Raw genomic sequence first — 13456 nt, forward strand, 5'->3', positions numbered from 1 at the left:
CTGACAAAGAGACTAGCCACTAATTTGCGGGACTGTTGTTGTTTTGGACCCACATTAACATACCCTTAATATGCCCCTGCTTTCGTAGCTAAGAACATCATTTTGGTTGCCAATACTCATCGGTAGTACCGCTCCATGACCTGTCATCTCTGATGTATTTGGATACCATAGTTTCTCTATTCCTTGATGATGAATGAAATGGCCTCTTCTGTGTTTGTTTTGCAGTTCCAAGGCTAAAGAGAAAATGCAATATTGGAGTAATGGGACATTTGTTATGGTGTATGTTAAAAGGATGTAGTCCCAGCAGTTCTATATTATAACTTTAAATTATACCTCTAGGTATAAAAGAGGCAAAGTAAGCACAGCTGCTTTTGACATGGAACTGTGCCTGTCAAATCGTTTGTCATGCTGTCTGGTAGTTAGGAGTGCCAGTCTGAATTCATACTGCCAGAATACAGGGCATATACCCCAGACGGGTTGTAGTGTTACCAATCCTCTAGGACTGGCCTGCAGTCTCTCAGCATTGTCATCTATCTCTTGGTGACTCTTGAAAGGAATCCTGAAGGTATGACTATTTTAAGAAAATGAAATTATGTCACGTTGAAGGAGGGGGAATCTCTCAGAATAGCTCCAGAGTTGGCAACCCTGATTGGTGGTGGTTTCTACCATAAAATTTCATCACACCAGTTAAAAATGCCTGCTTCCCAGAGGCAACAGCACGGAGAGTATCTAATGCCCAAGCGGAGCGTCAGTGGCCATTGTACAGCAAGGGAGTTGCCATGCGATGCAATGACTTGCCTTTATGAAGCACACCGAGGGAATTGTTCAACTTTGCTTGGCAACTTAGCAATGCCCTCAGACATGCCTGGATTTGTGTTTCCGAAGCACATGAGCTGAGGACATAAAAATCAAACACAAGGGCTGTGCTTGGCCTTTCTCCTGTCACACCATCCAGCAGGTGAGGAGGACACTCTGAAGATTTCAGTAAAGGGGACTGGTCCAGATTTCAAGGGTGAAATCTATGTACTATAGACTATCATATCCAGTATGGTGAGACAAGCTGCTTGGTCTAGTTGTTGCCCTGTCTGATACTGTTGAGAGTTTAGATTATGGCTAATGCTACACTCACCCCCTAGTGTCAGCCGCTTGATGCAAGTCAGCAGTCTCAAAAATGCAAAGTCGTGGCTGGTTTGCATATTTGAGTACTCATTTGCATACTAACAGCAGAAAACAAGCACTGCAGACATGCTTCTGCCAGCAAAAACCTCCTCTCTCACCAGCCCCTTATCCCTGGAAAAAATCAGCGATAAGGGGCTGGCAACAGACTGAGTTTTTGCTGGCAGAACCATCTCTTCGCTGCTTGTTTTCTGCTGTGAATATGCAAATAAGGGGCCATTTTGCATGTTTGATACTGCTCACTTGTATTAAGTTGTCGGCAGTAGGGGTGATTGTAGCACTAGCCTGTGTGTTTCTATTTTCTTTTCTTTTGGAAACTTCTCAGACTTTTTGCTTGTTGCTTCATGTCACTTAAAATCTATCATTATGATAAATAAACTACTTTTACTGATGAGTTTGTGTGAAGTATGTGGCAAATATGCTCAGGTTTTACAGAAGCTTGTGTATGTGCACTTCCCATTGATGAAGTGATGAACCAATTAATAAATAGGTGATATATTCCAGACATACAGTACTAAGGAACTGGGGCATACGGCTGGTTCCTCTCTCTGTGTGATTCAGGAACGGCTCTGGACATATTTGGTAAATCTGGCAGTGTGAGGGGTCTCCACATAGGGTTGTGCTGAGTAGGAGCAGCATGTTGAGGGTCGATGATCGTCTCTACCAAGGCAATGTAGTAGACAACTCGGCCTGGAGAGAGTTAAAGGGGCACAGTGATCACACTGTCTCTGGCTGCATCCTGGGGAAATCCCATCATGATGTTCTCAACACCTTGCAGAGTCAGTGGTCCTCCATTATCCATATGCTTCCCAAGGGGAGAGAATATGAGAATAGGAGGGGCCCATTGGAAGAATTGATTCTACTTAATTATCCATCAAACGTGGTGGCCTGGTCTTGATGCAGATTTGTCTTGTGTTACCCAAAAATGGAGATTTAAACACACAGCAAAATTCATAACTTCATATGCAATTATAATATACACAAAAAGAATAACATTGTTAAACAGATTACAGCTTTTCCACTGATACCTTACAAGATTTTACCTTTATAAGATTCATCACAAACATGCAACAGTGGTTGTAATAGTGTTCATACATTAGTGTTGAAAGCTTAGTGTTAATATGGTCATCTTTTTAATATTGCATTACATAGGGCTCCAGCACAGTGTGACCAATAAAATAAAATGAGTGGAACCCCTATTTCCAAATTAGTTGGCACATAAAACTAGCATGAGCTCTTCAACGTCACGGAAATTAAGCTTCACTTCTTTTCTTTGCTTTGGATTTCTTTTTCGCTGTGATTGCCTGTATTCCAAACATTGAATCTCAAATGCTTGGTCTCCCTCTGTGACACATGCTGCTGCAGCTATAGTTGCTAAGATGCCTTTGATTACAGTCTCTTTCTGTGCTTTAATAATGCCTGTACAGGCTGGGAATTGCAAAATGTTCCCATTGTTGATATTTTCTTGTTACTGTAGAATACATAGCCTTAAGTTTCATACTATATGTTTGTCCGGTTTTGCATGTGTAACTGCTTTGCTGGCCCTGGAAAGATCAACATACCTCAGTACCATCATGGCTTGAGAAAATATTCTCAAATACTTTGTAGAATACTTTCCCAAAATGGTGTACGTTGTCCTGAGAGAAATTTTCATTGAAACTGTATATGTAATTAATACATGGCTAAAGTGAGTAAATTATGCAGTAGATAAAATATTACTGTATATTTTAGCAAGTATACAGGTATAGACAGTTATACCTTTTTAGGATGGAAGGATGTGAATTATACTAGTAGATTTAATTATGTGTTTATCTTATGTGCCATACTGATGTCATAATTTTGTTCTTACAGTATAACTGCTTTATATGTTTTTTTCTATACATCATCAAAAGAAATCATTGGGAATTGTTCTGAATTTGTGGTATCAATTTTTACACTAGCAGTTCAGTTACGTAGGACTGGTGTATATATCAGCACTTCCTGTGTGGTCTTGCCAGTTTTTCCTTGATATCAAGTTCTCTTTTTTGATGGGTGTCATGATGTTTTGAGACTTATGAAATTAGTAATTGTATGGTGGAAGTTTTGATGCTTGCAATGTGTAATTATTTTTAATGTACAATGGATTCATTGAAGTTGATTATCAAGTTTCCTTTTATATAATAGTTGAGTGGTAGGTAACTCCAGAAATCTGAGAATAGCAGGTGGTAGGTGTATTTGTTGCATTTGTTCAAATGATACTGTATTTCTTCACTGCTTACATTAGTCAGAGACTCAATCCCCTTTAAAACTCATGTGCTTTCATGTAGATAGAGCTTCACTGCTTATTTTAAGACACTGATTTTCAATGTATTTCTGGGATAGATTTCTTCAACATCAATTCATGATTGGAGGTCTGTGGCCAAATGTGTTGAATAGTAGTCTCTCCATGTCTTCTGTGATCCTTATTCTCTTCTTACACTGATTTCACACCCATGTAATTCTGCAGTCACTGGAAGCAGAGGCTGGAAGAAACAGAGTGAAATCCTTTCACCAGATCTGGCCATAGCAATATTCCTACTGACTTCATTGGGTACAGGAGTTCACCCAGTCGCTGCACTAAAGAGCACATGAGCACGAGTCCCTGCATTAAAGAGCACAAGTTAATCCTGATTTACAATGGTCTCTCAATCAAAGTTGCATTAAAACTTGTAGACATGACTAATGGAAGACTCCTGCTTTATAGGGCAATCCTTTAATTGAGAGAAGTGCCAACATCCCTCCAGAATTCTGTTGGTAAGGAACATTTCTGGGGAATGGAGAGCCCTAGCCATGTCTCTTACCACAAGGTGATACACAGATTCTGAATGCTCCCTGACAGCAGGTGGAAGCAGCCACAGTGTATAGCAGCCTTCAGGATAGTCTTATTTGTCTTGGTAGATCAGGCCAGTAATGAGTTAGTTAAGGATCATGGGACCACAAAGATGACTTATGGGCAATTTCCATCCTCTTCTTATCTTTTGCCAAGCATTGCTTGACCAGAACAGAGAATCTGGTCTCAAATATGTATTATTTGTTCCCTTTGTTCAGTGATAAAATTTTACAGAATTAAAATTTATAGTTTTAAAAGCCATCACCCCTGAAGCCTAAGTCACAGAGAAGTAGCCATATTAGTCTGTATCTTCACAAATGTAAAAGCAGTCCTGTAGCACTTTAAAGACTAAAAAAATAATTTATTAGGTGATGAGCTTTCATGAAGCTACAATTTACTTTCATAGAATCATGTAATCCTAGGGCTGGAAGGAAGCTCAGGAGATCATTAAGTCCAGCCCCCTCTGCCTGAAGCAGGATCAACCCCAACTAAATCATCGCAGCCAGGACTTTGTCAATCAAGGACTTAAAAACCTCTAGTGATGAAATTCCACCACTCTCTAGGTAACGCATTCTACTGCTTCACCTCCCTCCTAGTGAAATAGTTGTTCCTAATAGCCAACCTAAACTTTCCCCACTGTAATATGAGACCATTGCTCCTCATTCTGACATCTGGCACAACTGAGAACAGCCTCTCTCCATTCTCTTTGGAACCCCCTGCTTCAGGAAGTTGAAGGCTGCTATCAGATTACACCTTACTCTTCTCTTCTTCTGCAAAATAAGCTCAAATCCCTCAGCCTCTCTGCATGTGTCATGTGCTCTAGGCCCCCTAATAGTTTTTAGAACCCTCTGCAGTACATCCACACCCTTTCTATACTGGGAGGCTCAGAACTGGATGCAATACTCCAGATGTGGCCTCACCAGTGCTGAATAGAGGGGAATAATAACTCCTCTAGATATAACTAGGCTGTTTATTATTTCACAATACTCTCTTTGGATGGTTCAACTAATCTGACAGTTTCTTAGGTTCATTCTTGTTCTCATGAATTGGGACTTCCATAATAATGCAATGCTTAAGTTTTAAACAGAAACAAAAATATTTCTAGAAAAGGGGCACTTGAATATACAATTCACAAAAATTGCCTTTTTTCATTCATTTAGATAAATTTTATGAAAAAATGTTTCATGGACTAAAAATAAAATGAGAAAAGGTGTTTTTTTTGGGGGGGGGTGGGGAGGGAAGGAGGTTTAGAAACCAAACTGCAGTGAATGATGTTTTTCTAATGTAAATAATGGCATAATTTTTCTGCAAGGGAAGACAAATGAGATTAGTAAAACTATACGTTAGAATTGTGTTAATACCTGAAAAGTGGCAAATGGAACAGGCTAGAACTGAAAGGAGAGCTTCCTTTTATTGCCTAGGCTGAAAGAAGTACAAAAATGGAAAAATGAAATATAACATTTACAGGTTTTTTTTCACTTCAGCTACCTAAAGTAACATAAGTAAAGAATCTGTATATTTTAAAAAACTACCTCCTCTACTGGCCCAGATTGGCATAAATCCATTGAAGTCAATTGAAATATATGGGTTTATGTTATTAAAAGTTCTTCTATCATCCTCCGCTCCTTCCACATATTATCTAAATCCTTGATTTTGGGGACTAAATTAATACTGTGGTTGGAGAAGAAGGTTAGTGGCCCCAGGACAACTACATTTAGTTAATATTTTTAACCATTAAACTTAACAAAGGAAGCTACTTGTATTCCCTCTGTGACTGGATCTTGTGTGTTCTCCCTATGGAGCACAGTGGTGTCCAAAAGGAAGACACATGCCACCCCCCAGCCAGGCACCCTACTCCCCACCCCAGGTCCCCACAGCCAGGCACCCCATCCCCCCACCCCGGGTGACTTGCCGGAGCCATGTAGCCCCAAGTTGCATAGCCCTGAGAGCCAGTGCGACAGCTTGGGTGGTGGTGCAGTGGTTCCGGGGACACGACATGGTGGCAGCAGCCTGGGAGCTTGGATGCTGTGTAGTTGGCTAGGAGGCCATGCAGTGGTGCTTTGGGTCCTTGGGCACCACACTGCTTGGCTCTCAGAGCTGCACGGCTTAGGGATGAGCAGCTCTGGTGGCATGGTGCCCAAGAAGCAGCTGCACCAACCACGCGGTGCCTAAGGAGCCACTGTGCAGTCCCTGAGCCAGGCACACAACTACCAAGCTCCTGAGCTGCTGCTGTTACGTGGCACCCAAGGAGATGCCGTGCTGCCACCTGAGCCGCTGCAATAGCCCACCAACCTGCATTCACCGCAGTATGCGTCCCATGTGGCGCACGGGAAGCATATTGGACATTGCGGCAATAACAGGTCATACTTTGCTTGGAAAGACTTTTGGAAAAGAGTCTGGAGCTGCTGTGTATGGACAGGCAGCCAGGGAAGGTAAATATAGGTGGGCAGAGATCATGATCTCTATGCTGGGAGGCAATTGCCACTTCCTGCGTCTTGCTGGAGAAAGAACGTATAGGAGAGCTGGGACGAAGCAAACATATTGAAAGAAATGTAAGTGATGCAGGAGAAGAAAAGAGACATGGGATCTGAGTAAACATCTTAGAAATTTGAGGTTGATCATACTGTAGAGGTCTAAAATTTAAGTTACACTAGAGTTCTAAAACTTTTCAGTTTATCTGTAATAGCTAAATCAGGGGTCAGCAACCCCCATCAAAGATGGAAAGAGTGTCATATGAGCCAATTTTCATCAGCACATGAGGCAGGAGCTCAGCCCCGCCCCTCCTCCCCCATGTAGTCAGGAGCTTGCTCAAAGCCGTGCCACCTGTAGGTTAACAAAACAACAACTAATGCCACCAGTGACCACCTGAACGGTAAAGCGCTGCATCTTTATTTATCCATGAAGCTGTTGTATGTTGGACTGTTAGTGACTTTAGAAAGTATCACTGGTACTTGGACAGTGCCTAGAAGTCAAAAGGTCAAATTTCAGCACTCTGCCTCAGAAAGGTTGCTGATGTGTGCTCTAAACTGTTCTCATTTTCTAGGTCCTTTTCTGATTTCATGTAGACTGGTGGAAATCAGTCGTAACAACCCTAAAGTAAGTAGAGTTATACTGGTGTAAAAAGAAAATCTGGATCTAAATGTGTGCGTGTGTGGATTTTTTACAGGCACTTTTGTCACTGCAAAATCTGAGTGCTAAACAATGTGTTGATGCTCCCCCTAACACACCAGCAGGCACTATCCTTGTTTCACAGAAGGAAACTGAGGCAGTGGGAGTAAATTACTTGCCCAATTTCACATAGTCTGTGGCGGAGCAGGGAATTGAATGAGGTTCTATTGAGCCTGATTACTGTTCCATCCCCCCTCTTTGATTTTGTTTAAGTCCTCTTCCATAATCCATATGCCAAGGAGCTAGAGTAGTTATTATAGATTTAGCCTAGTTTCAGTAGAGTAGTTTGCTCTGAATAGAAAGACCAGGAGCACATAAAATACAGGGGATTCACAGTGCTTAATAGTTTCTCTCTAGTCAGGATTGTTGGTGTTTAATATGTCAAATAACCATTAAGAAAGTATGAGAGTGGGAGGAAGCACCCTCTATTTCAAAGTTCTTTCTGATGCAGAGGGCAATGACTGTGTGGGGAGGGCTGCACTGTTGATGCCTGATGTGATTTCTCCTTGGCCTGTGGTCTTGAATTTGTAGAGTGCATATTCAATAGCTATGAAAACAAGTATTGCTTTACATCAAAAATGTGCCACCACTTTTAGGATAGACATAATAAAATGTTTAATATTATTTCTTTCCTATGCAGGGTGCTTTGAGTGCTGCATCAAGTGCTTGGGGGGTATTCCTTATGCCTCTTTGATTGCCACCATCCTGCTGTACGCTGGGGTTGCACTGTTCTGTGGCTGTGGACATGAAGCACTCTCGGGAACGGTCAACATTCTGCAAACCTACTTTGAGATGGCAAGAGCTGCTGGGGATGTTATTGATGTATTTACCATGTAAGTACTGGTTAACATTTTGTAACATTGTTTTTAGATGTCCAAAAGTTAAAAACGGGAGGAAAATGAGATTCATGAAAGTATTCATGAAACAAAAACCACAGGTAGTATAACCCAAGAACATGCAATAGTATAAGTATTGTGACTGTAATACAAATAGCATGAATATCTTTCCTTTCTATAAGTGATATGTAGTAAACTTTAGAATCTGGCGGTAATTCTTATTAAGTACTAAGAGTTGAATCATTTATTGAGTAATTGATGTATTTTGTGATCTTTATGGATGATCCCCATACTTATCGCTTATACTATATATATTAAGTAATTAAAATTGATTGTGTAATATATAAAATATTCATTCATTATGAGTAACTCACTTGAAACCTCAGTCATAGTTTTGCTTTGCATAAGTAATTCACTTTGATAACTACTGAGCACATTTCCATGCAATTACAAATAATTTAGAACAAAAGTAAGCATTACTGAAGGCCAAATGTTCTATTGAAGATTGTAGTGGATGGGAAAGCCAAGGTCTTGCCAAAGCTGCGAGGGAATAGAGACCCTATGCACAACCATGCAAGGCAAACAATGGTGAGAATTCCACATTTGCTGATTGTCATTTGAAACTCATGAATTTCTGCATCTCCCAATCATATGATTAACTTAAAATCATTAGATTTTGTTTTTAAAATAATTGGCCTGTGTTTTTTTTAGTTGCCTTCTTGTTATTGAGCCGTTAGTTTGTTTTCAAGCTTTCTCTGCAACTGAGAAGACAAGACTCTTACTTCGTTAAATGAAAGCTGACTGTGACAGGGTCCATGTTCCCAGAAGGGGTCCTCCCCTTTTGGGTCACTGGGCGGCCATCCTGCCCCACAGCCACATGTCTCAAACAACCCCCAAGTCACTAATTTGGGGGGCGGTTCCCACCAGGCCTCAGGTGGGCAAGAGGTAACAGTTCACAGTCCCCTGCCTGAGCTCAGTCAGGGGCTGGGGGAAATGAGTTCGATGTGAGTCCAGGCCATAGCTCAGGGCGGGGCAGCAAACAATTTGCAATCGTTTTGGGGGGGGGACTGCCACCCGGCAAGTGGGTGGCGGGGGGGATGTGGGCCCACCCGCTCCATGGCATCCCAGCCCAGGGGCCCTAGTTGCAGCAATACCACCTGCTGCGTGGGTCAGTGGGGAACCCACACCACAACATGCTGACCCATGGACCTTAAATGGTCCTGTCTGTCCCCTGGGCTAGCTCTATCTCCCCCTCCAGGCATATGTGGGTATCCAGTGGGGCTGTCAAGGGTTCAAGGGGTTCCCCAACTGGCAGGGGTGCTGGGGATCCAATCCAGGCCTCCGTGGCTTGCAAATCCTGCTGCCTCAGCGTTTAATCGGGGTGCAGGCAGGGGATGTGGTTGCAGCTGCTCCTCGCGGTCAGGTGGGTCCTCCAGAGCTTCCCAAGTTTCCAGGATTGGGCAGGGTTCCAGGGGTCCAATCCAGCCTGCTGCTCTCGGCAGGTGCTCAGCCCCCTGACTTGGGAGCACTGAGCTGACCTCTCGCTCCTCTGGAGGCTGGCCCCCGAATGAGGCCTCAGGGTGTGGTTTTATAGTCCTGGTCCCGCCTCCTGGCTCCCAGTCACGTGACTCGGTGGGGCCAGGCTCCATTCAAAAAGGCTTCTGGAAGGGGTCCTCCCCTTCCGGGTCAGTGGGCAGCCATCTCGCCCGACTACGCTGACATTCTTACGTAATGAACCAACCGAATGACTGGGACTTCAAAAAAACACCCCAAGACTTTACCTAAAATTACAAGAGTTGGTATCACTGGGACTCCAGTGGTCCAGATGATGGGGAATGAGCAGAGCTTCCTTCTCCATACAAATAGCATTGTAGAATTTCCACACTCAGGCTGTAGACCAGACTCTGAAACCTAGCAAAGGGGAATATGTCTGAGTACAGGCTCCCGCCTGAGCATAAACATCTACACAACTATTTTTAGCCACAAAGTACAAGTCTGAGTCAGCTGACCCATACTCCCAGACTCCCTACGGCCAAGTGTTTTCTCAGTGTATGTGTGCCTTAATGCAATATCTCAATCAAATCTGAAATGAAATAACACATCTTAATGGTACCCCCTTCTGTTCTTCCCTTCCTCATAATGAAAACATCCTCCTCTTAGGAGTTGGAAAGGAAGTTATGATCCATAAGGCTCTAGCTTGAGCTAAAGGGCCCTTCTTTTCATTCTGGGGAGCATCGTTCTTCATCTCTCACAGAGAATCTAAGTGTTTTATTACCGCCCCAGTTACAGTGAAAGAGAGTAACAGAGCTGGAAATAGAATCCAGATGTCCTGGCTATCACAATCCTGTACCATCACCACCTTGCCTTATTATACACGCATTTTCTTCATAACTACTGGCAATAATGCTTGTTAGATTGGTCACCAAGAAGCATCCAGGCAAATCAATTAAATCACCACATTGCAGCATCCAGATTTCATTACCCTAGATGCGAGAGAGGGGTCAACATGTGTTATCTGATCTCACTGCACAGCCATATAATTTATAGTGCAGCTGGGAAAGATGTGCTTCTGCTATTTTTTTTATCCCAGCATTTAGAATAACGTGTATAACTTGGCTTCGCAGTTAAGGTTCAGTGTTACTACTGAATGAAAGATCAGTCATTTTATTAGACTGTAATGTATTTTATTAGTCTCTAGGAACCCATTAAGGCAGAACTGCTGCAAATCAATGCTTTCAGTTCCTAGCAAGTTTTCCAGGCTCCCCTGTTGAATTTTTAAGTGAAAGTAGCAGTAAAGGGCCGCAGTTCCAAAGTAGATAATTCACTGGAAATAATAAAGGAGCTATGAAGCTAAATTTAATTTTTCTTGAAATCTAATTATTTGGCTTCATCCAGGGAGGTTTTTTTTTTTTTTCAGTCTTAAAACCACTTGCTTCCTTGGCAGCCCTTCCATTGATCTCTGATTCCAGCTCATTTTTCAGTATGTTAGAGCCAAAATAAAATCTTGCGGGAGAGTACATTTCACTGAAAGTGATGAGGTGCCATCTATAACTGGACAAACTGTATAGTTCTCTGTTTTGTCTTTCTCCTTGATTTCAATAAATATTAGTCTGCTCTTAAACGTAGTTTTCTAGGGACAGTCAGTGTTTTGCCACAATGCAGTTCAGCAGGTGGCAGTCCAAAAAGTCCTTTGTAAATCACATTGTCTTGAAAATCAATAAATCAGCAAAATTCTGTAAATAATGAAAAGGAATCATTTCTCCCTTTTTATGATTTATTGCCTCTCCACCTAACTGCGAGTGAATAGACAGCTGTTCTGACCTTAAGTAAAAAAGAGAAGAATTGAGAAAAGCCATCCTCAGTGATCAATCTGTTTCAAGAAGGAAAAAAACCTTAATGCTGCTGGTGCTATGAAATGTTGCCGTTTGACCCTCAGTGACAAATCTACAATGCAGATTGTGTAATGGAACACATTGTGTTAAAATGTGTTTAATCATGCTTATGGTTTCTCTCTGGTTTAGTTTATTGACATGATGGTTTCAGTATGTCATGTAATCTGAAAATAAATCCACATCTGAGAGCTGTTCTACACGGTCTTTACTACAACCACAACGACATTTGTGCAAAATGCTTACAACGCAACATGTAGGCAAGACTTCATTTATTATGCTCTTTCACTCTTCTCAGTGCATTTAAAATTAATGGCTAGGTCTACAGTAGGCATTGCGGTCACTTTCAGATTTGCAGTTCTAACTATGACATATGTGTAGCTCAAATTCACATATCTGAATTAAGCAAGTCTGTGCTCACGAAAGCTCATGATCAGAACTTTTGTTAGTCTATAAGGTGCCACAGGACCCTTCATTGCTGTTACATATCTGAACTGACTTTCTTCCCTGGTGTAGTATTTAGTCTCATGCTGACATCCGTTATTCCACATGATAGCGTGATGTAGAAGGGTCGATGGCTGAGCCCAGAGAGGTCGATTTTGCTGCAACTGTACCAGGTGCATAAAACTGAACTCCAGAAGACTGACTGCAGCACATTGATCTTCCCATAAGGATAGATTCACCTTTAGATTATTTGTTTATATTAATTTTTGTTGCTTTTAGTCATGCAATGCAACTTTTGTCACTGCAAGCACTATCTGCTGTTTAAAAGCAGGAGCAGGCCCATTAAGGTTAAAAACACACCCTGTGGTTACCACAGACCTATTCTTATTAGAGCAGAAACGAAAAGGCTGAAGCCTACTAACATCTCTTCATCTAAACACCAGTGCTTCTCATGCAGAACAATAGTTCAGCATCTTCATCAGATGATTCAGTTGCTGTTGGCAGCTATTGACTAATGATCCACAGAGGTTTTCAATTTACAACTTCCTGTAAGGAAAATTAATAATCCCACCCCCACCTTTGGAATCATTTATTGTGAAAAAGGAGGATGAAGAAAGCACAATACTGCAGAACAATGGTGGTTTCAAATGAACAGGGCTTTAAGCCAAAATAGTGAAATGATCTGAATACAGATGCCATGCAAGAAGAATTGTAAAAGTGCTTCTTAGGTGAGATTGTAAAAAGAATTGTTGCTGCTATTAATTGTTGTATTCTCTCAGAGCCCACAACATTTCTAGGCTCTATCCACACATGCACACTCAGAGGAAACATAGTCTGTTCCCTTCTCTTCCCTACAGGAGGTAGTAAAAACCCACCTGTGGCTAAAACAGTAATTGCATTATACAAACTTAATAATTCTTCCTATTTAAAAAAACAAAAATAAAAGTCTAGGTGCAAATTCGTACAGCTTTATTAAAGTTGTCTGAGGGTTATGCTGATTTACTTCAATGCAGGAGTCAGGAAAAAAATCTTCATTAGTGAGACAAACTTTTAAATAAAAGCATCCAGGATGAGGTTTGTTGTGGAAGGAGCTCGGATGGATTGGATGATCTGAGAGACAGTCATGTGGGGAAAGGGTTGCCGCAGCGCAGAGGGAACATGAAAAAGCCCTGTTTGAAAGTTTATCCTGGGCCCTAAAATCCTCAACTGTAGCGCTTGAAACACAATAGTTCTATGATGGGATTTGTCTTTATATGTAGGATCTTTAATCAGAAAAACTTGTCTGTTTTGGGGTTCTGTCTGAATGGAGGGACAATCATTTTAAACTTGCACACACTAAAATGGCCCACATGGATTGAAACAACCCTGGAAAGGAGCTTTAGATGATGTAGGTAGTAAAGGTTGAGTAGGCACCTTTTTCATGAATCAGCCCCCCTCTCCCAATCATTACTTCATGTGTACATGTAAAAGTTAATAACCTGGACAGTTGTAATACATCTCAGTAAATCTTGAAAAGTCATGTTTATTTTCATTTCAACCAGAACCAAAAATATATTATATGGTTCACTGTGTGACCTCCCTGAGGCTACGTCTGT

The 13456-nt window shown here is 41.6% G+C and overlaps 1 protein-coding gene across 2 annotated transcripts in view; it reads left to right on the forward strand.

The window, feature by feature from the left end:
* Positions 1-13456, forward strand: part of GPM6A (glycoprotein M6A) — a 270108-nt gene that overhangs the window by 210095 nt on the left and 46557 nt on the right. For both annotated transcript variants that reach the window (XM_074991864.1, XM_074991862.1), the window contains exon 2: positions 7833-8025. In XM_074991864.1, coding sequence (XP_074847965.1) covers positions 7833-8025 — 193 coding nt within the window. The remainder of the gene's footprint in view (positions 1-7832; positions 8026-13456) is intronic.

This window comes from Carettochelys insculpta, chromosome 4 (genome assembly GCF_033958435.1).
Source record: "Carettochelys insculpta isolate YL-2023 chromosome 4, ASM3395843v1, whole genome shotgun sequence".
NCBI lineage: Eukaryota > Metazoa > Chordata > Testudines > Carettochelyidae > Carettochelys > Carettochelys insculpta.